This window comes from Mastomys coucha, unplaced genomic scaffold, assembly GCF_008632895.1.
Source record: "Mastomys coucha isolate ucsf_1 unplaced genomic scaffold, UCSF_Mcou_1 pScaffold22, whole genome shotgun sequence".
Classification (NCBI taxonomy): Eukaryota; Metazoa; Chordata; class Mammalia; order Rodentia; family Muridae; genus Mastomys; species Mastomys coucha.
Window position 1 is genome coordinate 188,854,968 of NW_022196905.1, and position 27,567 is coordinate 188,882,534.

General features: G+C 41.4%; 1 protein-coding gene across 19 annotated transcripts in view; it reads right to left on the minus strand.

Moving 5' to 3' along the window:
* Tenm3 (teneurin transmembrane protein 3) overlaps positions 1–27,567 on the minus strand; it is a 1,282,613-nt gene that overhangs the window by 113,030 nt on the left and 1,142,016 nt on the right. For 17 of the 19 annotated variants that reach the window (XM_031339793.1, XM_031339792.1, XM_031339791.1 and 14 more), the window contains 5 exons: positions 10,053–10,267; positions 4,350–4,560; positions 3,838–3,939; positions 3,464–3,658; positions 2,126–2,326 (listed from right to left, as the gene is read on the minus strand). The exons of the other annotated variants lie outside the window; for them this stretch is intronic. In XM_031339793.1, coding sequence (XP_031195653.1) covers positions 2,126–2,326; positions 3,464–3,658; positions 3,838–3,939; positions 4,350–4,560; positions 10,053–10,267 — 924 coding nt within the window. The remainder of the gene's footprint in view (positions 1–2,125; positions 2,327–3,463; positions 3,659–3,837; positions 3,940–4,349; positions 4,561–10,052; positions 10,268–27,567) is intronic. 19 annotated transcript variants of the gene reach the window in all.

A 27,567-nucleotide genomic window follows, 5' to 3' on the forward strand; every position in this document is an offset into this window, starting at 1 on the left:
GGGGCACTGAGGGAGGAGGCACTGAGGGAGGGGGCACTGAGGGAGATGGCACTGAGGGAGGATGCACTGAGGGAGCGGGGAATGAGAAAGCATCCACCCTGGGGTTGAAAAGAAACTTTGTAAGACACAACAGCATACAGAAAAGTTTCTTTAGCTTGTTTCTAGGACTTCTACTGTTTGCTAATGTTCCCAGCACTGCCACAGCATGGATGGTAACACTGTGCCTGAGGCTCTGTTCTAAGTGCACCGCTCAGCTGGGGCGTCTGAACTTAACTACCCAAGTAGAAAGTGGTGGTACCATTATCCCTACTTTATAAATAGAGACACCCAGGCACAGGGAAGTTGCCCTACCCACAGATAGCTATTGAATGACCAATCTACAAGCAGAATCCAGAGTTAGGGGTGAAGCTCAGTTGCCCCAGTATGCTAAAGGTCCTAAGTTCGATACCCAGAGCTGGAAGGAAAAAAAAAAAAAACCCACAGATTGATTGAACCTGAACAGTTGGCCTCGAATGTCTGTAAGTTCATCCGTGAGGTGGGAGATGCAGGGTTCGGGGGGAAGAGCAGAAAGACACTGCCTAAGTCTAGGCTCTTGCAGAACACTTCCTCCATGTAGCATAGCTGGGAAAACTTACTCTCCTTTCTCCTCCTTCATTTTCCTTGTTCCTTCTGCTCTAGTTTTCTTTTCAAATATTTGTTTTTCTTTAGGAACCCTCCATTTGCTCTTTCCCCCATGAGTCCCTACCTGCCTCTACTGTGTCTTTCTTTCCAGCCCTCATGCTCTCTTCTGCATACTAATATGGACTCCGGTTCCCCCTGCTTTGGAATTTCAACACTTCTCACCAAACCACTGTATCTGATTTTCTCATTAAGTCTTGCCTATTGTTTTTTTTTGAATGTTGCTCATATATATCCTTTTCATTTCTATTGATTCTAAACTGCTTGCCCTCTCTTCAGGTCCACACTTCCGCAAAGTCCTCTCACGAGTTGAGACGCAACAGTAATTTTCTAAAGACTAAAGATCTATGCAATACACTTGGCCATGAACGCATGCATCTGGCTTCACATCCCAAGTCCTTTAGACACTCTCTAACAGTTTCCTCAGTCACAAATGGCCCCTTTACTCGCCCCTCCTGGAGAATGCCATTTTGAAATGGAGGCAGAAGTGTTCATAGAAGTCCCTGTGAAAATTTGCAGTATTTGTCGAGACGGGATTACTCCTCCGAGTTTAGCAAATTATTCCACATAACACTTGGTGTGATATTAGATTGGCATCTAATTATTTCACATGTGCTCATCTTAGCTCCCAATTAAAACTGTCATCTTCTAGGGTAAATGGCTTCCTCTTACACTCTGTGACTAATGACTGGGAATATTGTGGAATTAGTTCCTGAGTTACAACCAGCATTACAAAAACAAACAAACAAACAAACAAACAACAATTTGGAAAAAAAACCCAGCAAGTACTTGTAAGTACCATTTTGTACAATGCCCATTTCTGTAACACCAGAGTATGCTCCCGTGTCCATATACTAGTGAATGGGATTACTGATATTTCCTGTTCCATCATAATTTAAGCACAATGGAAGTAGAGCATTTATACACACTCTTTAGTGTGATTCTGTTCAGCCTTCTGTTGTCAGGTCAGCTTTGTTTTGTAAACTGCAAATAGCTCATGCCCTAAAGTGTCAAAATTTCTGGGCATGGTGGGGTAGGTCTGTGCATATAAGGGCCAGTCTCTTTGCCATAGTAAGTCCGAGGCCAGCCCAGACTACATGAGGCCCTGTCTCAACAATGCCATGACCTACCCTAAACAACAGATAGACCTACATAGATGCTCATGTAAATCAGTATTTCCACACAGCGAGACTGAAGAAGATAGGGCTGTCTTGTGTATATACAAGATAATCCTTGCCAATATTAGAGTGAATTTTTGACAGTAAATTACCTAAGCTTATTTCCTTTTTATAAGGAGTAACTACTTCATCCCTTTAAACATTTATATCTTTAAATACTCATTTGGTAATGTAATTAAGTTTAACAAGTGCCCTGGAAGAAGTCATATAACCCAAATCTTAAGTAAATTATGGTAAATACTTGATCGGATGGTATTAGTTGGCCTCACCATTTGAGCAGTCGGGGCCAGTCCAATTTGGGTCACAAGTGCAGGAGCCACTTTCTTGAAGGTAAGTCCCATGGCCCGAGCACTGGTCTGCACACATGGTCTTCAGTATTTCACAGTTGCTGCCACCCCATCCTGGATTGCAGTGACATTCCCCATGGATACACACCCCATGATTAGAACATCCAGGGTCTAGACAGTCCGCTGGTATCAAGAGATGAGAACAGTTTTATTAAAGATGAAAGCCTTGTTCATGCAGGATAAAGAATTAACTCTTAATTGAATTCCTATGAATGTTTTAGATAATCAAACATCTATCCACCACTCTCAAGAACTTGTCTCTGAAAAGGCAGGGAGCTGTACTGTGACCAAACTTTAAGAAAGGAACCCAGTGCCATTTAGGTAACGGAGACCCTTGCAAGGATCTGTCATTTTCACGGATTAGACATACACATTTTCAAGGTCTCAGACAACCGCTCTGCGTTGTGTCTCTGCAAAGCCATAATGACTCCGTTTTAGAAAAGAGACCCTGTGCGCACTGACCTACTCCATGACCACTGGGCACTGACAGCTGCGTGGGCTCCTCAGATTGTTTGAGAAATAAATGAGTTGCACACTCTATCCTTCTTAATTCACTTTAATGTGCTTTAGAAGATGAGATTTAATTTAGCAATTTGACTCAATAAAACTTTACACTTGTACGGTCAATGGCCTGAAAATTTAATTCCAGAGACTTAATTGCATTACTTTGTGAGTCCAGATCAATAAAATCAATTTGATTGGAGAACGGAAATGGTACTTTTTTTTTTTTGGCTTTCTGGAAGAAAAGCAAAATAAACTAAACCAGTGTAACTGCCCTTCACGGCACAGTGTCTCGACTCTCATCTCCCAGACAGTGGTGGAACAAATCTACCATGTTGTTCTTATTCATTCCGTTCCATTCAACTGTCCCTACTTTCTAGAGATGTCAAGGAAGTCAACATCAATGCAAAAAGCTAAAAAGAAACAACAACAAGCCAGTCCTTTGTTGGGATTTAAGACACAAATGCTTGCTTAGTTTCTCAGAGTTTTTTTTTTTTTTTTTTTTTTTTTAAAGGATTACTCATGCTACAGAAACAGAGCAAAAGAACTCTTTGGTATTTGTTCTTTTTATTAGTTAAAACGTTAATGGAACAATGCGTTCATAAATATGGAAATAAAAACTGCTTTTCATAAAGAAGCATGTTTGTGTGTGTGTGTGAGAGAGAGAGAGAAATGCCTTGGCCTAACCGGAGATTACAGATTTAATCTGTTTCTTTATGGAGAGAACAAGAAGGATTCGGTAAATATTGACATGTTTACCTTCTTCACAGTTTTCTCCTTTGTATCCTGAGTTACAAGCGCAAGAGCCCATGATGCAAATCCCACGACCCCCACACTGCGGGTCAATGCACTGGGTAGTCGGCACGTCACACTCGGTGCCCTTCCAGCCGCTGAAGCACAGGCAGCGGCCCTTGGAGTATTGCCCGTTGCCACTACAGAGCACTGGACAGGCTGCTGTGAAATAACACATGACAGAAGGGATCAGCAGCCACGTTCACCATTGAGCCTCCCGATGAACAAGCAGCTACGCGTCTTTCCCATCCCTTTCCTTTCCCGTGTTGCTACGCTTTCTTAGTTTGATGTGTTCCTATGGCTTATTCTCTCAGGAAGGGAATGTAATGTAACTGGCATACCTCTTGAACAATCCGGACCCAGAAACCCTGGGAAACAATGGCAAGTTCCAGAAACACACTCTCCATTCCCATGGCAATTTCGGGGGCATTCCACCACAGACTCTGAAGAAGAGAGGGAGCATTTGTGAGACGCCCGCCTCCCTCAGACGTGGCCACTCGGTTCATGTTAGTGAGGTGTTGAAGTAATTATGGGCAGCTAACACCCTATCCCCCAGAGCGATTCACTTATAGAAGATAGTCTGCATACTGATGTGAAGCAGTGCCGCTTCAGATGCAGATTTTTTTAAAAGTCTTCTCTTGAGGTGCTTTGCCTCCCTCCAGTGATTTATAGTATTTCTTACAGAGCTTTAGGGCTTGCTGTATAGTGACCAACGAGCGATTCACAATGTGTTCATTTTCCATGTGTTTTATCACCCTAGGCATCGCTCCAGTTTGGTAACAATGATTTAGCTTCTATTCGGCACAGAGCTTAGGCTGTAGGTAGGAAAGGATGCTTCGAAGAAGGCCCCTACCTATAACGATCGTGTTAAAAGAAACCTGCTCCGGATTTTTCCCATCGTTATAAAAAGCCAGATGCCAGATTCCAGAATCCAAGTACTGGATAAAGCCGGCTTCGTGCAGGCTGACGGATCTCGCCTGCCGCCCGGCTCTTTCAGACTCCACCAGGTTCCGCTGCTCTCTCGCGATTAACCTGCTGCCATCCAGGAGCTCCACAAAGTCGTACTGGGGACAAGGGCATGGGAAACAGTGTTAGTAGCCAGAAACAATACATGGGTTGCTATGTCAAGCTTTCCTCTTTTGCAAATAGACACAGTATTAGAAAGAAGTTCTTGATTAACAGGTCCGAGTGACAGATGCCTTCCCTGAATGGATTTTTATAGGGATAGAGACTACCTGTTGGATCTCCCTGTGTTCAAACTGAAATGATAATGTCCTTCCGTTCTCCTAACCAATGATGAGTTTGGTAAAATAGGGCAGTTTGGGGCTATAACTGAAATCTATGGGAGTTTACTCAGACCATGAATGGTTTAGGAACTACTCCCACTTGATGCTTACGTTACATTACTGTGGTTTACAGGCGCCTGGGATTATTCTTATTCCTGGAAGCAGCTCTCTGGGCAAGGCATTCACAGTTACTCTTGGGCACTCTTTAGGAGATTCAGCGGGACCTCCTACCTGGGACGTGGTGCAGCTGGTCTATGAACTTGCCTGAACCTTGCTGTAGAGCTGGGGTCATTTCCACCACAGGAAATACAGGACTACACTTCCCTCCTGGGACTCTAATGTAACCATTTTCGTTTTCATGGGATTTTACATAAATACAATTAGGTTAAACCTTTGGAATGAAGACTTTAACATCCCTGATCAAAGCCAATAAGCTGATTAACAGAGGGGTTTGGTGGGATGGACAAACAACTGCAGGCAGAGCTAGGGTAGTGATGGCAGTCATCCTTGAAGCTGTTTTTACTACAGTTAATTATAAACATTGGTCATTAAGAAAGTTGAGCTGGAGGATTTAAATTATGGAACAGGACTGACAACAACAGGTAAAGATTTATAAACAAATGCCAGTGAATTTGGAAGACACTGAAGAGATTCTCCATTACTGGCTTCAATAAACTTATTAGCTATTAGCATCTTAATCAAATACAGTGACCCTTTTATCCAGTTTCATTTTACTTCTGAGACATATTTAATGTAAAATTTCACAAGTATATGTAGATGCAGACCACACACAAAACATCTTAATTATAGTACTATATATGTGCATTATTAGTACTTTATGGTATGATTAATTCTTTAAATGGAACAGTTGTATGAGGGAAACATTATTATATGACTTTCCTAATCGAATCAAATACAAATCAAGTTAGTTATTTGAATTTCTGGGAATTACGTTTAAATAGATTGCTGTTGTGCAGACCATAGACATCTACGGTCGCAATAAGAGGATCTGATATGTGATTCAGTTTGTGACTTACTAAAACCTTGATTTAAATAAAAGCATTGTTCTTCTTTGGGTTGTAATATGCAAAACATATGCAAACTACATTAGCACTCAAATATTTTTCAATTTTCTTACAAGGATGACAATAATGATATCTCTGGCTATTTATGAAAACTTCACGGGAATTCCATCTCCTCGTGAGCAGAAGAGAAGCAAGCCTAATTTTGAAGGGTACCTCCACCTTAAATAAGTTCTCTCTGTTTACTCATCGGATTTAAATATTTATATTATCAGGGCAAAGCAAGAAGGAAAACGTTCTTTCTGTGGTCCAATACAGATTTTCCAACATTGTAGGCAGTAACTGAGAAAGTAAAAAGGCTGAAATTTGGAGTTTTAACTAGTCTCTGCCAGCAGAGTGATGGACATTTGTACCATGCACAAACATCAACAGAGCACTAGAGAGGGGTTGGGGGAACCACGGGGTGCTAAGAAGTATCTGATGGTTTTAAACCCCAGCTCTAGGCTTTTGCCATGACATTTCAGAGATGATGTCAGGAGAGCTAGTCAAAACACCAGAAGAATATTACCTTCTTTAAACGATAATCATCTCCACCCAAAATAATCATATTATATGGCTTGTCCTTCAGGCATAACATAATCATATAAGGGTTAGTCTGGCCTTTGCTCTACTTATAGACTGTAACTGTGTATGGATTGATTTTGTGGGGAGGAGTCTTAAGGACTTATGCTCTATTCAGTATAAAATCCCTTGGGCTAACTCTTCAGTCTCAAACTCTGGGTAGCCATCATGACTGTATCTATATATTATGAGAATTTCACTAAATTGGAACTAGTTCATCTCCCTTTATGGGAGTGCTCAACAACCTTTCTAATGTAGTTTAATATAGTTCCTCAGTTTGTGGTGACCTCCCAACCACAAAATTATTTTTGTTGCTACTACTTCATAACTGTTAATTTTGCTAGTTATATGAATCATAACATGAATATCTGATATGCAGGACATCTGATATACAAACCCTCAAGGGGTCGTGACCCACAAGCTGAGGACCATTACTTTAAGAGAAATTTCCTTGTGATATTACCTTATTCTAGGCCATTACCTAATATGTGGTGTGTGTGTTTGTGTGTGTGTGTGTGACACACTTATGTTTCTTTTTCAGTGGTTTACTAGTTAATCAGCTATGTAAAAGCGAAAAATTTCCTGGTATCTTGGTAGTTTACTTCTGAGAAGACAAGGCAATCTAATCATCTGTTTAATTCCATTTCTGTTATTAAATTGATGGGTGCTGAGTCAGTGAATGCTTGACTATGTCCTTCAACCATCTCTTGTTCTTGTCTGGAGCCAGCCTTGCTATGTACCCCCGATGTCCATTAACTATCAAAGCTTTTGCTTCACTGCCTCAAGTGTTAGGATGCTAAGTGCTGGCCAGCCTGCCCAGCCTCGCTCCAAGTGTCTGATGGTGGCATAGCCCTGCTGGACACCACCAGAACACAGAGAAGTCAAATGTTTTAGACGTCTTCCTAGCCAGCTCTCTCATTTTACAGGCGCAGCCTTGGCTCAGTTAAGGGACTTGTGGAAGGTCACATACAATATAAGGTATAAAAGCAAAAAATGGTAGGTGTTTAGAACTCGGGTTTCTGCCTCCGTTTCGGAAAGAGCCTTCCGGCAAATGCACTAGCGTGGCATAGAGCAGGAGCTATAGAGCAAAGAATTGCTTCCTTAGGCTTCCAACTGTCCAGGAGAATAAATCGGCCATCCGGGAGAAGACAGTCAATTGGTTCCTTGGCAACGATCAAGTGGGCAGTTCTATAAAGGGTCACGAAGACTTTGACTTTCAAAACTCAAGTGACTATTCTGAGGGGCTGGCCGATTTTAATTATTTCAGGTTGATTTATTTAATGCTCCCTGGGAACAGAGAAATGTTCAATTTGGGCTGCTTTATAGCATATTTCATGTTTAAACACTGAACTCAGAAACAGCTGTTTGCTCTGCTGATCCTGAACAAACCAGAGGAAGGAAGTCTAATAACCAGGGCTTAAGAAAAGGCATACTCTACAAGGCATATATCATACACAGATATACATACTCATACACACTGTGGCAGAAAAGAAGGACAGGTGTTGTGGGAACTGTACTAAATAATGGTGCAATTGCAAAAAAACCCAAAAACCAAAAAACAAAAAAACTCACCAACTGTGCCTTCCATTTTCCTTAATTTGTGTGTTACACATCTATTGCAAAAGTCAGCTATATATCCTTAAACAGGCTTTTTAAGTGCACGGCACAATGCACTGGTTTTACAACAGCCCCTGCGGCCTGGAACTTGCTACAGAGAACAGGCTGGCCTTGAACTCTATTGGCTAGCTCAGTACCTTCTGTCTACCTAGTGTATGTACGCCCAGGTCTTGATAGAGTACCTACGTTTCATCTGAAATTATCTGTAGATGACTTTAAGTTGTCCATTTATAAATGTGCTTAATATAAGAGGATTTTTCCTTGAACTGAAGAAAAATAATTTAATTTCAGATGAGGCTTCAGTGGAGAGAAGTTTCCGTATTTCGCTGGACTATTCACGTAAGTAGGGTATGTCTCAGGTAACTGGAGCTCTACAAATTCACTTTCATTGGTAGTTTCTCTATTTCGATGGAGAATGGGATGGACATTTTGGTTGGGACTGCATCGAATCTTTAACTAGCTTTTTGTAAAATTATCGTTTTCACAATATGAATTTTCCCAGACCAAGATGGGGATGGCTTTCCATTTTTTATGTCTTTATCTTCCCCTCCCACAAGGTTTAAAGCCAGCATCACACTGGGGTAAATTTTAAAGCTTAAGATTAGATACTTGTATATCATGACAAGTGTTTGACCCAGAAGGACCCAAGGTATTCAGTTTGACATCACAGATATGAGGATATATTGTAACATATTAGTCAGAAATTACACAGACATAAAAATCCATAGATGGCATGCTGAGAACTTCAGTCTTTCAAGACATGATTTCTTTACTAGTAAATGGCCATTTTTCATAATTCATAATCTAGGATTATAGAAAATAACCACAGAATATATAGTTTGTATGAAAATCTTGGTCTTTCTTTCATAAATGAAAAAAATACCCAATATAGCATTCCACAAGGAAATACTTATTATAAAATACGTCAAGCTCATCTAATTATAAATTAACTAACTAGTACATTTTTAAATTCCTCTTCCAATTTTGTAGGAGATAATTCAAATACTTTTGCTTAGACATTATGGGGCCTTTTTTTTTTTCTCCCAATGACAGAGACTGAAACTCAGTGTCTCCTTTACTATATCTCCTTCTCTTATAAACCTATTTTTAATAACAAAACCACAATGTCCAAACTGCATATAAACTGGATATGCGTAACTCTTTCTTATAGACTTTGGTGGTTTTTTGTTTTCTTTTTTGGTGGTAGTTAGGATTTAAGCCAGGGTGCCAGGACCTTAAAGATTCTAGGCAAGTAGTCACCTTCCTAGACTACTTTCTAACTTTAAAATTTATGCCACTTAGCTGCCCAGGCTAGCTAGCCTTGGACTTAGGATTGGCCTGCCTCAGCTTTCAGAGTAACTGTGATTGCAAGTCTGTGCAGCTAGGTCCTGGCTCTTGTGTGGGCATTTCAGCTGTGGTTTTCACAGTGGGAATGTTTTCAAACAAGGAATGGACTTTTAATGTTATGGATGCGGCAGTCTGAGAAACACACTGATGCCATCATGCTTGGTTGTCTATTCGCATCACTCTTCCTTGTTTTCAAAGAGGATCCGTGGTTAACTATCATGCTTATCATATGCTTGTATTTCCATATTTCCCTCACTAAAATGAAACCAGACATAAATCTCAAGAACCCCCTTTAATAAATCAATAGATTTAAGATGATCTTAAGTACTCATCTTGGGTTTGAAGGGTAAAAAACCATCTGCAGTTACAATAGAATCTTGGAGGTTGTACAGTGTGCTAGATGCCCAGCTGATGCTCTACCCTCATTAAACTCCTCCGACATTTTCAGCCATCTTAACCAATCATTAGCAACACAAGCCGAGCCCTTACTGCTTCTAGTGATTCAGACGTCTCGAACAACCACAAGCTACATACAAACTTCTATTGCAAAATATCTACTTAGGTGCCATGGCTTCACCCAACAGCTGAGTTTCAGAGATAGAGTAACATTTAGAAATGCAGAGTAGGAGCCTGCATTTTATTGATGGCAACAGCTGCGCTCACCTGAGTATGGGAAGGTGGTAAGCCCTTCCGGCCGTACACTCCGATCAATGCATCCTTCTGAAGAGAGATGTTGAACTTAAGAAACTGTGGCTGATCAATAAAGAGCTGCGATCTCCAGAAGATCCCGGGGGGAACCTCTTGAATTGCTCTCCGGCCAATATCAAGTTCTCCGGAATCTATGGTGTTATTTTCATGTGTAAATCCACCTAATTTTCCTGAATGTGAGAGACCCGGCGATGAAGAAGAAAACATTAAAATAACAGGGCTTCTTTTCAGAGACTCATTTTCCCTCATTGTTCAGGAATTCTTCTTCTGCTTACAAGAGAGAGATACTCCCTCACTTGTCTTCTGTTTAAGAACGTTTTTTTTTTTTTTTCTGCGAAATGTTGTTACCATAGTTCTCACCTACCATTCTTTAAGGCATGGAAGTCAAAGTCCTCGGACTTCCCCCAAAGTACGCTGATCACTGAAGCTGTTTCCACACCGACAGCGTTTCTCATGTATTTGAAACATAAACGTCTTATACATGATATGCCTTGTTATTTCTTGGGAGAGACTCGGTCTGACGCTTATCGGCTGCTCTATACCGTGATACTGATGAGTGTGAATCAAGGCAGAATGGATTCTAGAGATTTCCAAGCCAATCTTTAATCAACTAATCAATGTTACCGACTCATGCAGTCCTCTTCAAGTCATACATGGGGAGGGGGTTGGGTAGGAAGGAAAACCCCATGTCAACAAAAAAAGTATGGAAGTAGGGCTTCAGGAAACAGGACACGGGGGGGGGGGCTTCTGGTTTCTTGACCCACTCCTCCCCAAAGACCTTCAGTCCTCAGAGAAAGCAAACCTGCTACTCCTGAATCCCTGGCATCTCTTAGCACTGTGACCTGGTTCTAGACAACAGATCCAAGGTTGTTTTTCTGGGGGGGGGCTGTGTCCCCCTTTGCCCCTGGCCCTTTCTTAGCTACTCCCCCGGCAACAGGAGGGGTTGTTACAATTTACTGCAAGGGAAAGCGAAAGAGAGGGTCCGCGGATGCTGAAGAGACAGAGGCAAATTATCCCCCATCAAATCCAGCCCTTTTAACGTGATAACAAAGTTGACTTAACCAATCTTTTTCCTCTTTTTTTTTTTTTTCCATTAGACTGGAAATAGCCCCCAGAGAACTTGTTAATTCAAAAAATCTTAAGATTTAATCTCAAATCCGAGAATTATATCTTATCCTAAAGAGAGGAGAGAGCCTTCTATCTGTGGAGTGCTGTTAATTTAATATCGCTTTCATTTTATTAAGAGTCTGCTAGGGACAGGGCCCTGACATCATAATAAAGAATACGAACCAAAGAGTAGTAGCTTAGGAACCATTTACTACGTGGCTTACACAGCTTACCAAGCTGACCACCACGCTGATCGCCTGGCAGAGGAGACAATCTGCAAACTGATGTACTAAGTAACAACCTAAGGCTTCATATGACTGGGCCAGGGGAAGGCCATCCTACTGTAAGCTGGACTTCGAAGGGCAGGTGTATTAAGTGTGATGGTTAATCTTGGTTGCCAATTTGGGTGGCTCTGTAGTCAGCTAAAAGGCAGGCTGTGAGGCACACGGGTGAAGAATTTTTCTGATGAGGTTATCCAAAGTGGGGGACCCACTCTAAATGTGGGTGGCATCTTCCTTGTGGTACCCCTTTTTTCTTAAAAAAAAAAAAAGAAAAAGGAAAAAAAAAGCTTTTCTTTGCCCTGTTTGCTGGCTCTCTTACTGGCAAATTCATCTGCTCTGCTGCTGCTGCTGCTGTTGCCACTGCTGGTGTTATATTCCTTCCCTAATGCCCAAACCCAGCTTCTCTGGGCTTCTAATGTAGACTGAAGACCAGTGGCTCTCCAAGTTTTCAGTGAGAGACTGGAACAGCTGACTTCCTAAATTCATGAGCTGAGCAGCTGCCGGGTTCTCAGCCCCTCCAGTGTCAAGACAGAGACTGTGTGACTTGGTCCATATGACCTTTTAATATATGTTCATTCTATTGGTTTAGAGAACCATGACCAATACAACAAGATATCTGAGTTAGCATAAGTATCTCGATGTAAAAATAATGATACAGAGAGGGGAACGTGTTCAGATGAAGCTGGAAGAGAAGCCCTGGAATTTAACAACCTGGGTTTGAATCATGGCCATGTCAGAGGCCAAGGAATCTTCTGGAAAATGGGGATGGTCACATGCCCACGGAATTACCATGAGGTCTAGACTAACGTTCAGCTCTGTGGCCCTTGCATGAATGAATGGGAAGTAAGGTTGGAAGGGGAAGTCAGTATCTACCTCTATAGTAGAAAACATGCTATTTATACATATACAGCTGTGGTTTCTGATTGTACATACTTCCCGGTTTCATTCGGTCAACAAGAATTATTATGCTTTTCTTGAGGATGCATATATTTACCACTAGGCATGCTATTTCTAAGACAGTTTAAAAACTTGAAGGCCTGAAGAATGACAAAATGGCATAATTATATATAAACAGTACTGCAAGGTGGAAATGCTCTAAGGTTTCTCCCTCCCTCCTCCCTTCACCCCGTTTCTCCAAATCAGAGAAACAGAATCCAAGATTACTAGGAAGAATTCCCCATAGTCAGAGATGAGCATGGTAGACACCAGCCGACGGCTCAGAGGGTGTGGAGCGATTCACAACTGATTCTGTTCTATGGGTAAATCTGAGGTTTGGGGGAGAGCATATCTCTAGTAAATGTCAGGGTTGTTTTTTACCTGGACTACTGGATCCAACAGTGATACATACACCATCAGCTGCTGATTATGGAGACTCGCTAAAGGTTTGAGCAGGCGAAAGGTGAAACGAGGTTACTGTTTGAGGAGCATTAAAGTGCAGAAAGCCTGGAGATGGATGGGGGTGGGGAAATGGGCATAACAGCCCAGGTCTGATGCAGAGAGGGTTAGACAGGAACGGTTAATAAAACACCATTATTCATGATTCCATCCAGTCACGGCTCGGTGTCCCTAACCATCACAGCCAACAACCTTTAAGCCTGAAGGTCTGTTTTTCTCAAACCAGTTTGGTACAGTAAAATACTATAAGGAAATACCAACTTTGACTTTTCCTGTGTGAACACCTACATCTTAAGCCGTGCCCCATTCATGGGATGTCATCTTTTAACACTACACACCCAACAAAGCAAAATTACAATACACGGTTAAACGAAATAAGGGTAAGACTGTCTCGGCTCGGAAAGGGTTCTACTTTTTATTTCGACAGAGAGGTTGCTTTCATCAATGACACTTTTAGATACTTGACAGCATGTCTCCTGTAAGGATCTTCTGCCCAGTGCCCCGTGTTTGCATAGTGAATTAGCACTGGTGTAGAGTTTAGGCACTGGGGGACAGTGGGGTTAGTCTCTCTCTGAACACCTAGGACAGGTGACTTTCCTTGTGTTGTTTGTACTGCCCTTCCAACCCACCCCTCGAGGTTGATACTTTGAGACAAGAAGCTAAGGCTCAGGGAAATAGCATTGTGCCCAAGGTAAGAATGATGGCATTGGACCTCGGGTTTCCAAACCACATCCTTCATATCATCCTTAGTAATCATGCTTTCTAGCACACCAAAAATACTGTTTTAAATTATCATTTCAATCTGCCCACTTATTTCATGTATGATGCTCTAAGCCACTCAAACACAGCAGAGAAGGCACAGAGCTGACACGTATAGGGTGTCAGGTTATACTTAATTTCTTTTTGGAGACAAAAATCTCATTGTGTATCTCGAGCTGGTCTGGAACTCACAGAGATCTGCCTGCCTCTGCATCCTAAGTGCTGGGATTAAAGGTGCGATCTATCTAGTTTTGTTTTGAATGGTAAGTTTTATAAGTAAAGGATAGTCTTTGAGGAAAAAAAAAGCCATATATCATTCTTGGCTGTGATTGGTCATAAATCGTTAGTAAGTCATTCTGACTGACTTCCATATAAAGTATGTACACATGTATGTATGCATACATACATATATGCTGGGGAATGAACCTACGGCCTTGCACACAGTGAGCCCTTGAGTAGTGCTCCACCCCTGAGGTATACAACCCAGGTCTCATTTTGCTATTACTTTTGAGACATTTGCTGTTAAGTTGCCAGGGGCCATTCTGGACAGCCTAGGCAGGCCTTGTTCTGGGAACGCCCTGGCCTCAGCTTCCAGAGCAGCCGGGGTAGCTGGCATGCAGCATCAGCCTGGGCTGAGGCAAAGTTATGATCCTGAAGACAGTAGCTGCCTTTTCCCAACTAAAATCTGCTTTGTACACACCCTACTAAACATGGCCATGGCTCACATTTGGGCTCATACGTCCGGGTAAACCATCCTGGACACTGCGATCGTCCTTCACAGCTACTTCTGTTGTCTTTGACGCTTCCACAGGCAGTTCTACTTTGTGGTGACAGTCCCCATCTGATGCTGAAGTAAATGTTAGCAGCTTTATGAGTACACCCATGCAAGTATAAACAGGCATCAGTCCCACAAACTGTTTTCCCTAATATTTCCTCTTTGCCCAAGTACATTGGCTTTGAGAACTGGAGTTTTTTGAATTCTGGCTTCTTAGGCTTAAGGTGCAAGTAGCTTACTATGTAGGTATTTCTGCCTTCTTGCTTTCTCTGTTTGTTGACTTTAGGGGTTAAATCCTTTTCACTGAAATAATGAGAGGCCACTGTCACCCAAGCTATCATGTACCGACTAACTCAATTAGGCCTACAGTTCCTGGAATGGATGCCTCCTTTCAGGAAGAGGCTTCTCTTCTTTCTAAACAGAACCAAAAATGAAATAAAACAAAACAAAACACTCCCAAGATTGACCAAATGTGCTTCACGGAGCAGGAGCAGATGTGATGGAGTTTCCGTATCCAAAATGAGAATGGCCAGTCATGTTAAAATGATATACAGTCTTCAAAGCCAGGTGCTCTTGTTGAAGTCTTTTAGACCTGGGGTCTTCCAGTAATGACAGTCATGAGTCCGGGCCACTTTGAAATGCATTTTGGTATTTGTCCTAATTTCCTGGGATGCAAGTCTAACGACCCCAAGAATCTCTGAAGTGACAATGTCTTTGTATGCTACTGAGTTCACTTGGGGTTGAGTGAAGCCCACAGTAGCTTCAAGGATGGGGCTAAACTAACTCGGGTTTAGAGTTCATTTTCCAGTCTCAACTTATAACCACCAGGGTTGAGTTAATCACCCATGGCCGTGTTTTAAGTGGTTGTGTCTATGTCATGAGACCTTCATAATAGCTGAGCATCCAGAGACTGTCTGTTCCCTCCCCTTGGCCTACGAATCCTCCATTGTGTCCTTTGAGACAGGCTAGTAAATGTGTTTTCCTGACTCCCACAAGTCATGCTGGCAAATGAGGCAAACCAAGGGAGGGTACATGGGAAGCCTAATGTGTAGATGATTGGACAGATGATAGACAGATAACCTTGGGTTTGTGATTGCCATTGGAATTGGGAGGGACAGTCCAGTCCAGGGGACTGGACTCGGCTGAGATCAGCTTCTCACTCCTCAAAGACAGATGACTGACTATGAGTAGCAGTGAGTAGAGGACTCCGATCCTATCCTTTGCACAACTACTTACAAAGGGGAGGAATTCTCACACCTTGACAGTAGTCGCAGACTTACTTCTGTGTTTATGGCTCTGCCATGGGAACACCATCCAGACTAATAAGCAAGGAAAGGGGTCACTGTTAGAGAACTGACTTCTAGAACTTCAACAACCTTCCTGTGTCTAATTTCCTACAGCTGTATGTCAAACACCCCTAACACTTGGTGCACTCTGTTACATTACCATAGAAAGCTTCCCTCTGTTGAACAAAGGCAAACTTCAAGTATTCTGTTTCATCTTTGTTCAAGACACAATAAGCCCAAGGGAAGTCTTGCTGGCTCTCTTCTAGGTTCCTCCATCCAGGGTAAAGTGAGATTCGAAATGGAGTGCTAAGGGCTACTGGCACTTTTTGACATTAGATATACCCACAAGGGAGGGTGCTAATTTTCAGTCATTGTCCAAGAATGCTTTTTGGCTTCAGGCTGACACACAGAAAAGGCAATAAATATAAAACACAAGCAATGTTTTATTTGTCTAATTGTCAAGCTTATGGTAAAGGTCTATCTCCACACAGAGCAGGAATTCCGAACATAGAGGCTATGACAAAATCCAGATTTAACTAGCTGAACTGGAAAACACATCAGTTTTTTTTTTTTCTGACAGAATAAATTCAATTTTAATGAATACTAGCTCTGTCAGTTAAATTACAGAGTAGATATTCCCCATGAATTAAATGAGCTAATGAAATAGATATGTTTAAAGCATATAATGAGATGAAAGCATTCAAATCTATTTTACTAGCAAAGGTGAATTAAAGTGGACAATAGCTCACGTTCTCACTGTGTTGTAAGTATACCAGATGACGCAAATGTGGTCCAGCAAAAGAAGTGCAGACACAATTAAGACTGTTTCGCTGAGCCCTGGTAAAGCCTTTGTTGGGGTGGTATGAAGTATGAGAAAAGAACTGATTCTAAAAACTGTGTAACAAGTCTTTTACCAAGAAGGGTGCTGCCCATTTGCTCTCAGTGAGACAAAGTCTAATGTAGTGGAAGTTCCCGTAAGCATGTCGTAACGTGATGGCTGCCAACTGACAACAGCAAGTATAGCAGCAGCAACAACAAGAAAACAATTCCAAAAGAATCAAACAGCTTCATGCTATGAGTCTCCCTACCCCCATTCTCATCCTTTGATTTTGGAGGAAGATTGAGTGTTTATATTTGTATAAGAAAGAAAATGAGTAACAGAATCAATTCATAAATTTGCTTTATTCTTCACTGTTCGCATAAGTCTATGGAAGCTACTTAAACAGTCCGGGCCGTTTAACTGTTATTTCCCATAACCATTCCTTTTTATGTTAATCACCCAAACAGTTGGCATATTTATAAAGTAACTAGGTCATATTTAGCTGAATGTGTTTAAGTAATAATTGTAACTACAAACTCATATAGAGAAAAAGATTTAAAACAGAACCCATCACATGATCTGGGAAATTAAATATAAGTGAAATGTATATAGTGTTTTTTTTTTTAAAGAGGTGATAAGTACAATACAATTCGAAGGTCTTTTATCTTTCTGGACTCTTCCATGAAACAGGAGTCTTGTCTTTATAAGTACCTGCTACCTTCTATTGGTTTCCGGTTATTTTGCTATTTGTTTGTTTGTTTATTTATTTATTTATTTATTTTTATTAAAACCTTAAGTCTTGGCTTTTCTAACAGGAAAAGCCACACAATCCCCTTGGTAAAAATCAGAAATGTGGAGCTAGAAGAACATTCCTGACATTTTTGCATAAGAGTAGCCACTTAGATTGCTGTTTTTGCCTAAGTTGTTCCTCTGAATTTCAGGGGGAGCTTCAGGTTTATAAAGGGCCTTTGTAAGCCCATCCTGTTGCTTTTCAAATCATGGTACCTCTTTAATTTGTCCAGGTCAAGTATGTTAGTATGTCTGGTAGTGTTTTTCAAATGTTCTTTTAAAACTGTAAACATCCTGGGAAGTCAGCAAACGATGGGTACTATTTGATAAACTTGTAAATACTTGCACAGAGCCCTCCTCTGAAGCTCTTGGGTTTCTTAGAGAAAAGCTTAGGCACAGAACTCTTTTATCTCATCCTGAGTTCCAAAGAGCTCTGGCTTCAGAGGAAATAAAAGGAAGGCCAGTCTTAGGGCTCTCTTGTGCCCCTGTCTAAGATCATGAATCAACCCCTAGAGTATGAACTTAGGAATCATCATAGGAAATACAAGGTTGTGTGCACAGGCAATACAAAATTGTATGCATGGGAAATACAAAGTTGTATGTACAGGAAATACTAGATTATGTGCACAGGACATACAAGGTTCTTTCTAAGAGGAAAAAAGGGAAAATGGAGGACATTCAGGGCCAGGGAACAGAGTGCCTTGGAGTTACAAAGACCCAAACCTCATGGGCTACAAATCAAACCAGTGAGAGCCTCCACTGTGAGACTGAAGTGTCCCAAGTGTTCAAACACAACAGGGCACCATCTTGAAGAATTTCTCAATATGTTCAGTTATGCCTGAAAGAGGGAGTTACTGGCTGTCTTTTTACCTGCTCACTGTGAGTTCTTTTATCAGCAGTCTCAATGTCTTAAACTACAGCTGTCAGTGTGGGCAAATTGAACTAGACCGTGTATACAAAGGTATATAGGTTTCCCAGCTTCCATGAAAACATCACCAGAGTGGTACATTTAAAGAAAGTCTTTAAAAAGTACTTTGATGTCTGAAGAACATCCCATACATAAGTTTACCAATCAGGATGAATCAAAATATTTAAAACCATGTTGGCAATTATGGAGTTCGATATGCCATTGAAAACTATTTTATGATATTGAAAAATCATTCAAGGTTACAAAATAGTAAACATTTCCATCACAAATCTACCTTCTATAAAGGATGTGAAAAAACTCGACTATAGTTATTAAAGTAAAAAAGAAGGTGGAAAAGAAAAATTCAAATGTCAAAGTCTAACTACAACTAAGGAGGGCAAATAATAATCTCTGTTCTAAGTCCCACAGAGGCACTAATAATTAAAGTGATGGGATGAAAGGTGGGCATCTATATGCAGCCAATAGCCCACACTTCAATCCCTTGTCCTAATGTGAGGTCCATTCATGTCTAGACTTAGAAGATCTCTGAGAGAGCATGCCTATTTATACAGGACACCATGCCATGACTTAACACATGGATACACAGTATCACATTACCATCCATATAGAATAAAACAGGGCTGCTTTGTACTGCTTTAATGAAGAAAATCAATACAGCTTGTAATTCAGGAATATCATACATCACAACAACACTAATACTATAAATGCTATTGAATAAAGCTCAATGCTACTGCAGCCTTGTTAGTCTCATCTGGTCAATGCACAGGCAGTCAGGAACCTGCTGTAAACTCCAGCTCTCTGAAGCTTTCTCATCCATGAGGAAACAACTGACATTCACATAATGTTTAAGTGCATCTGTAATTCAAACAGGAGAACCACACCCATGCATATTTATACACAAGGAGAGGCTTGTGTTTGCTCATTGGTCTTTTCATGGGAGGAGCTGTTTGCCATGCTTACAATGACTGCAGTGATTGATCACTGCCAACCTGCTCAGGGTTAGACTCTCCTGTGAGAGAAGCTCCTGGCACATGTGCTGAGGATGTTGCCAGAGAGGATTACTATAGGGAAGACCCACCCTCAAAGTGGGGAGACTGGATGGACTCACAGGAGCCACTGGAGAAAGCAGGAAGTCCAATGACAAACCCTATAAGCAGAAGCTCCATGGGTCTTCCCACTCAACCCTGTCTATGTCAGATATGATGGAGGGTAGGTAACTCACACACTGACCAGCATTCACAGCTTTTCATTTACTCCTGGATTATCTTAGATTTGCTTACACAAATTTCAGTGCTCATCTCACTGACTCTGACACAGCTTCCAATAAAAAGTGGAGTCTCGCTGTGGCTCACCTCTATTCCATAGCATGATTTTCTAATTCAGCTGATTCTTGGCTTGATTTCTGTTTTGCCTAATGATCCAAGAGCTTTGGGAACAAGTGTCTGTGACATTCTTAGGTGTGTTCTCTCTCCTCCAAACTGCTATTTATCTCTGTGCCTTTGTTAGTACATACTATATAATAGATGCTCAAAAAAACCCAAGCACTGCATTCAAAGGAAAAATAAGAATAAGATTCTTTTCATAAATCCAATCCTCTAAGTAACAAAAAATATAAATAATTAAGCAATTTCTATTTAACATTTAAGAAGAAAAGATTGATACTAACTTCAGGATCTATGTTTTAAAAAATTTTTGCTGTATATTACAAATATATAATTGGGTTGAATATAATCTAAACCAATGATTAGTGACATGGGTCACAGATGAATTTCCTACATCATTATCAGATTTAAAGCAAACTAGCACTTCATGAAGAAAGGAGAAGTCAGACAAGGCAATGTGCTCCAAGGCCAGCAAGTGACAGAACGCATCTCAATTACTTTACCTTACTGATATTTGCATTGCATATGCTTTGCACAAAATACTGTCCTGTCTCTTTAAATACTTCACATACTATTTTCATTTATACATGACTTGTAGAGTAGTTTGGCCAGTCACTAGGGAATAGAGCTATGCCAGGCCAATGACTATGCTAATAGCTTGTGAGGCTAGCAGGAGAATAATAATGTTTGCCTTACCCTTTAGCAAAGAAGGCAAAGTAATAGTAAACATGTTCATCTTTTTCAACCATGTACTATATATTACATATCATTTATAGTACTACCCAAAACTATTTTATCAGAAACATTTTATGAGTTACTTCTAGTTGACAAGAAAAATGTAGATATAATAAAACTAGAGAAATTGTCCCACATAATGCAGATATTAATCATCAAACGTTACACAGGAATTTGGGTGGGTTTGGCGGCAGAAAGCACAGACTTTATTTCTCAGCTGTATCGTTTCGACAGTAAGAATATGATGAGTAGCCAGATTGCAGAGAAATTTGGGATAGAACCTAGGTGACTGAAAGGGGTCCCATGATTTCCTCTCATCTGTGTCTGAAGAATTGATCAGCAAGAGTAGAAGCCACCATAAACAAGTGGCTACTGTAGTCTGGGTGGAAAGCGATAGAATTCACAAGCTAGGGAGGTAGGGTTGTTGGGGCTTGTCATTGGGTTCAATAGGAGACCTAAGAAAATAGGATTCCTGTCTGATTCCCAGGATACATCTCAAGCGAGTAAAAAGCTATTTCCTGTTAAAGAAATCCTCAAACAAGAGGCACACTTGGAAAGAAGATATGACAATTGTGTTTTCCAAAGTTGGCCACAGTCTCCAGCTCACATGCTCTCACACAGCGTGCGTCTCCCTAGGTGCTGGCTGGTTTTGTGTGTCAACCTGACACAAGCTGGAGTTCCTCACAGAGAAAGGAGCTTTAATGCCTCCGTGAAATCCAGCTGTAAGGCATTTTCTCAATTAGTGATCAGGTGTGGTAAGGTCCATTGTGAGTGGTGCCATTCCTGGGCTGGTAGTCTAGGGTTCTATAAGAAAGCAAGCTGAGCAAGCCAGGGGAAGCAAGCCAGTAAGGAACATCCCTCCATGGCCTCTGCATCAGCTCCTGCTTCCTGACCTGCTTGAGGTCAAGTCCTGACTTCCTTTGGTGATGAACAGCAATGTGGAAGTGTAAGCTGAATAAACCCCTTTCCTTCCCAACTTGCTTCTTGGTCATGATGTTTGTGCAGGAATAAAAACTCTGACTAAGACACCCTGTGCACATAATCAAGAAGGTAAACTTTCTGAGATGTCCATTTGCTGGAAAGAGAAGCTCCCTTGACGGGGGGTGGGGGTGGGGGGGTGATGTAGGACTTAGAATGCAGGTGAGTAATTATGCTGATCTGGCCAAGTGGCAGGAGTATCTTCTAGTTGGCTAGGTTTCTTTTAGCAGGCATGGTTTCCTTCATTTGAATGGGCTGTAAGTCCACTTAAGACAACTGTTGGTTGCTGCCATGGTATGAGAGCTACTATTGCATCTTTAGGACACCTGGCCATGCTGGTCAGTGTTGTGGTTCATAGGCATCACAGCTGGACAGGACCACTGCCTCCCCCCTCTGGCAGTTTGCAGTTCTTTCTGGTAGAATGAAAACCGGATCAGCAGATGGAGGCTTTTAGGTTAGCTCCAGCTCAAATAACCAGAGACCTTTGTCCTAAGCATTCAATAACTTCAATAATAGGAAATTAATTACCTTCAAACCCTTGGAGACAACCAAGAGTGATAGCAATAGCCTGTATTTTTTTTTTCAGGGATCACTTGGATCACACTGATCAAAATACTCAAATGGATGGTACTCATTCTTGATACTAGAGGTTTGTTAGATAGTCTATGGCTGTTTTGGGGAGCATTATCAGCCGGAGTGGTATAACTTCATTTAATACATTCATATACAGGCATATAGTATATGTCTATAATACACATACAGGAAAACAGCAATTGTACACAATGCAAGTGCACTGTGGTGGAGCCCAGCTTCAGCAGGTACATCTGCAATACAACTCCGGTACCTAATTCTCAGGAAACATCTCAGAAGAGGGAGTGTAAGTGCCAGGGGACCCCCAGGAGTCTGTGTCTTCTGAACATGGCTCCATAAACAACAGGGAACAATGGCAATGTCAACAGACATAAGTAACATGAAAGGGGAGGAATGCCGAGGGGTCGGGCCCCTACGCAAAGGACTCTGGGCAACTCCTAATCATAGAGAGCGGGGGAGAATTAGCTTTTCCAGGGAAGAGACCTCTACCTGCTTATCTCATACCAAGTGGCCAGCCCTGAAATCAAACACAAACAACAAATGGGCTTACCTGGATATATACACATACATACATATATAATACACATATACATATGTAATACACACATACATACGTAATAGGTACATATACATATTTGTAACAATAATAAACAAAAAGAGGACATCAGTTTGAGAGTGAGCAGGGGGAAACGTAAGAGGGGCTGGAGGGAGGAAAGGGAAGGAGAAAACAATGTAATTATAGTTTAATTAAAATATATTAAAAATCAACACTATTAAGAAAAATAAACCAAATTAAAAAAATCTGTTTCTTAACATTAAGAGAGAGAGAGAGAGATCTTAAAGAAAAAAAAAATTTAAGTTTAAAACAAAGTCCAGAGTTCCCTAAAAAGAAAAGAAGCTTAACTCCCCTTACTGTGAAGTCAGGATGACGTTAGTGGAAACGATTTTGTGGTGGTGAGGATTGAGCCAGGGTCTCACATATCCTGGGCTAGCACCTGCCACTTAGACAGAGCACTTGACTTCCTGATGTGGGAGAGAATATCTGAGGCTAAGTCCGAAGAAGCCCTGAGCTTCTGTGTGGGTCAACGGGAATGAGTCCTCTTGGGATATTCTTCCTTAGGACGAGCTACTGCATTCTGAGAAGCCTGACCCCCCTGGGAAGGCTATGTTCAGATGTTCCTTACACAGCCACAGCATAGATGAGCATACATACATATCTAACATCAGCTGCTAGCCAGTTGAGTGAGCAGTCTTGGACTTCCAGCTTAATGGAGCCTTCAGGCAGCCTCAGACATCTGGAGGCAATTGCACAAGAAGTCCTAGCCAAAAATATACGAACAGCCTAGGCAACTGACAGAATCGCAAGGGATGAAAAACGCCTTCTCTAAACCGGTGAATTTTGGGATAGTTTCCTATGCAGCACTAGTAAGCCAAAGCAGTTGATGTGCTCAGTTTTTGACACTTGGAATTCGAGAGGCTGAGAAGACACTCAGGTGGAAAAAATGTTTTGGAGAAATACCGTTTAGTTTTATATAGTTGATGTCTGGGGCTAAGGCATGCAATGGAGGTTGCACTTACTGATGGAGTCAAAGTTACACAGAAGGTAGCTAAAGACAAGAACAGACAAGATCGAGTGTAATTATATTACAACAGACCAGGGTCCTGAGAAATCCTCGTGTTTAGTGACCAGGTAAAAGGGGATGTTCTATATAAACAAACAGATGTTGCTAATGAGAATGGAGCAAAGACCTGGTCATTGTGGTACTATATAGGCCACAGTGGTGAATATTTCAAGTAAGATTTTTAAAAATAAGGAGAGTGCTCAAAGATGAAAAAAGGGACAGATATTCACTGGTGCAATTGATGGCAGCTGGATGACCCCCAAATCATGAGTTGCGATGGGTGTGGTAGTGACAGAGGTCAGCCATGTCAAAGGAACAGTGCAGAAAAGAGCCTGTCATACATACATATGAAAGGAAAGGTGTGGATTTAGAGAATCTACGCAATATGTCCCAGAAACTGCCATTAAGGAAAGAGGAGAATGGTCGGCTGGAAATGAAGGAGAAGAAGCCAAGGGATTATTTTTCATGAAATATAAGAGACAATAGAATGTTTCTATGCTGGCTGGACCATATCAGCATACTGGGGAGAATTAAAAGAAAAGATTTATTTTTTTTTATTGCTTTCAAATACTGGGGAGAATTAAAAGAAATGATTTATTTTTTTATTGCTTTCAAATTACACATATGTGTGTGAGTTTGTGTGTGCATATGTGTGCGTAAGTTCAGTTGCCCTCAGAGGCCAGACATCGAATCCCCTGGAGCTAGAGTTGCAACTGGTTGTGAGGGGCCCGATATGGGTGCTAGGAATGGAACTTGGGACTTCAGGAAAAGCAAATTCAGGCTGTGAACCCCTGCACCAGCCCCATAGTGGAGAGATTTTAGAGATACAGAGTAGAATCAAGAATGTTAAAGAACAAACGCCCTTGAATGTTGAGAAAACAGTGGAAGGAGAGATTCACAAACATGCAGTCTGGTGGTTTCTACTGACTATCAAATTACCAGGGTCTAGAATCGCCTTGGAGCCAGATCTCTGCAATTGAGTTTCTAGACTGGGTTACCTGAAGTAGGACTAATTCCATTAAATAGGGGGGAATGCCATACCATGGGCTGAGAGGTCTTGGGTTGAATAAAAAAGGAGAAAGTGAGCCAAGCATTCATTTCTATCTGCTTCCTATGGATGTGATGTAGATGTGCTCCTCACACCACACCTTTGGCACCATGACGGACTGTCCTGTCACACCGTGAGACAACACTCCCCCTTCTTTAAGTTGTCTCTATTCGGTATTTGGTTCCAACAATGAGAAATGTAACTAATTATATGTATGAATAGAGATTTGCTTATAGGAAACCAAGAGCCTGTATGCTCTCTGGAGGTTTCTATTTTTCTGTTTAATAGATTGCAAGGTGGGGTCTGGGGCAGAATCGGGCGATTTGAAATCACTGTTGGGAAATACGGAGGCAAGAACACCACCAGGAAGATGTAGTGTGGGAAGCCAAGCTGCTGAGGTTGGCAAGCCAAGAAGTAAGTGTTATTAGTCCCTCTTTACATGTGAAGAAATCAAGGCTCGGAAGGTTAACTAACTGGTTATAAAGTAAGCACGCGAAGGAGCTCACATCCGAGTCTAGTCCTGTGTAATTCTTTCCAGTACATTAAGCTAAATGAGTCTGTTGGTCCAGGGAGTAATTTTAGTTTCTAGAAGGAAGCCATTTGAGATCCAAACTCTCATCTTGCCTGCTTATCCTCTTTCTCCATTCCTATTAGTGTTGTGAGAGAACCCACACTTCTGCGCTATTGTCCCTACCATTTTTTTCAGCCAAGGAAAAGCATTAGAAATTGTGAACAATGGAAAGCAGTGTCACACATGGACTCTCCTTTCAGATGTTACCGCCTCTGAGGAGCTTTGGTCAGGACTGAGGGCAAGCAGGAGGGTGACGGAGCCGTTAGCCCAGCGACTGTTTCCTGACCAGGACTTACAAGATACAAGTCAAACAGGACCACAGACATGAAGAATATTGCATCTCAAAACTGGGAAGTAATGTCCGCATTCTGCTTAGCACGGGTAGTTTTCCTAGTGAAGTTTGTGCCAGATTTTAAGGCGTTCTTAAAGAGATTATGAGATCTGCTTGTCTGGATAGTTCACAAATCTAAGGCGGTGGGTGACGGGTCATGGACATTACAGATTTATCATACAGGTCTTTTTTCTTTTTTTTTCCCGTCCATCCGTCCGTCCGTCCGTCCCTCCCTCCCTCTCTCCCTAACTTCTCTCTCTCTCTCTCCTTTCCCTCTCACTCTCTCTCTCTCCTTCTCACTCTCGCTGTCTCTTTCCCTCCGTCCCTCCCCCTCACTTCTTTTTTATTACAAGAAGTAGGCTATAGGCTACTCCATTCTTGCGAACAGTCTCCTCCCATCCCACTGGAGAACTAAATACCAACAAGAGTCTCTACTTGAAAAGCATAGAACTACATCTTTACGATATGGGGATTTGGGGGTTTTATCTGAGGAAATAGTAAAGTAGAAAAGTGAATTGAACAGGTCACATTTTCCACCAAGTCTATACTAAGACACTGCCTCTCCTATCCCTGACCTGAAATTTCTGTAAATCCTATGGTTCTGTTGTTAAGCTGGAGGGAATTCTCTGGTGTTCACAAGTGAATCAGGAAAGAGAGGCCTGTGGCCATCTACTTTGGGAATGATTTTGTTATACAAGGATGGAAAAGTTACTATGGATAAACTTGCTCACAGTTACTTCAGAGGCACAAATTGACAATCTGTCAGGTGAGAGGAGGAGGTTTTGAAACTTTAGCTCTCCATAAACTATGACATTATTTTCTTATTAGCATTTATTGGGGGAGATATAACGAAACAGAATAGAAAGAACTAGAGCAGGGTTAGTGAACATGTATTCCTCTCTGCTATAACACTCAACAGGCTTAGTAACTATGTTCAGAGATCTCGCAGGGAGCTACACTATACAGAAACTGTATTCCTGTGGTGTGTCTCGAATGTTCTGGAGCTGAGAGGATCTCAGTCTATTCTAGGGCTCTTCTAAATGTCCTTGCAAATCCAAACAAGTCATTTTGCCAATGTACCAAAGTAAATAGATGGAGGGACTCAGATTTGAACATGTGCTTATGTGTACTGAGAGATGCTGATGTGAGCTAGTATTCCCTGGAAAAGAATGTCAGCAGCCACAACTGAGCCTGGAGTGAGCATCCTTGCACCCACAGCTTTCTCCGTATCCCACATTTTGAGTTCAGTGATGCTAATTAGTTGCAATATTTTCATTTTAATGACAACAGGTATGGATGCTATCAATAAACAAAATGTCTACAATAAACACGGAACTCGTTAGCATTATAATTTGTCATTTGTAAGAATAATCCCTGGTGTATCTAAGAAGTTCTATTCGACTAACTTGTGCTGATCATCCACTGAAAAAGATAGCCTCAATTTCAGTCAACACAAACAAACAGATCTTGATTCCTGTGTACTTTCCTGATCTGTTTACACATAGTGCCAATGTACAAAAATACATAGCAGTCATGCTAATTCTGTAATTCTTCTATGAAATGTGCTATGTGCAGTTTCAATTAAGAAATATTTCTTCTCTGCCATGACCCCACTCTACAGTGATGCCCTGTGGTGACATGGCAAATTCCAGATTATAGTTCTTTGTATTAAAGGTTCTATATAGGGGGATATTTACTAGTATTGTGAAAGATCTAAAGTCTAAAATTCCATAGTCTCATTAAGGTGGAAGAGATATGTTATAGACAGAGCAGTGGCTCTCAACCTTCCTAATGCTGTGACCCTTTAATACAGATCCCCATGTTGGGGTGAGCCCCAACCATAAAGTTATTTCTGTTGCTACTTCATACCTGTAATTATGCTACTGCTATGAATCGTAAGTACTGATATGCAGACCAGCTTAGGCAGCCCTTGTGCAATGGTCCCTCGATCCGCAAAGGGATCAGAGACCCACAGGTTGAGAACCACTGTCAGAGAGTAGCATTGTCAAGACAAACGATGAAAGGGTATAACAACTGAGAACATGTTCAAATCTCCAGCCCACCAGTAAAGG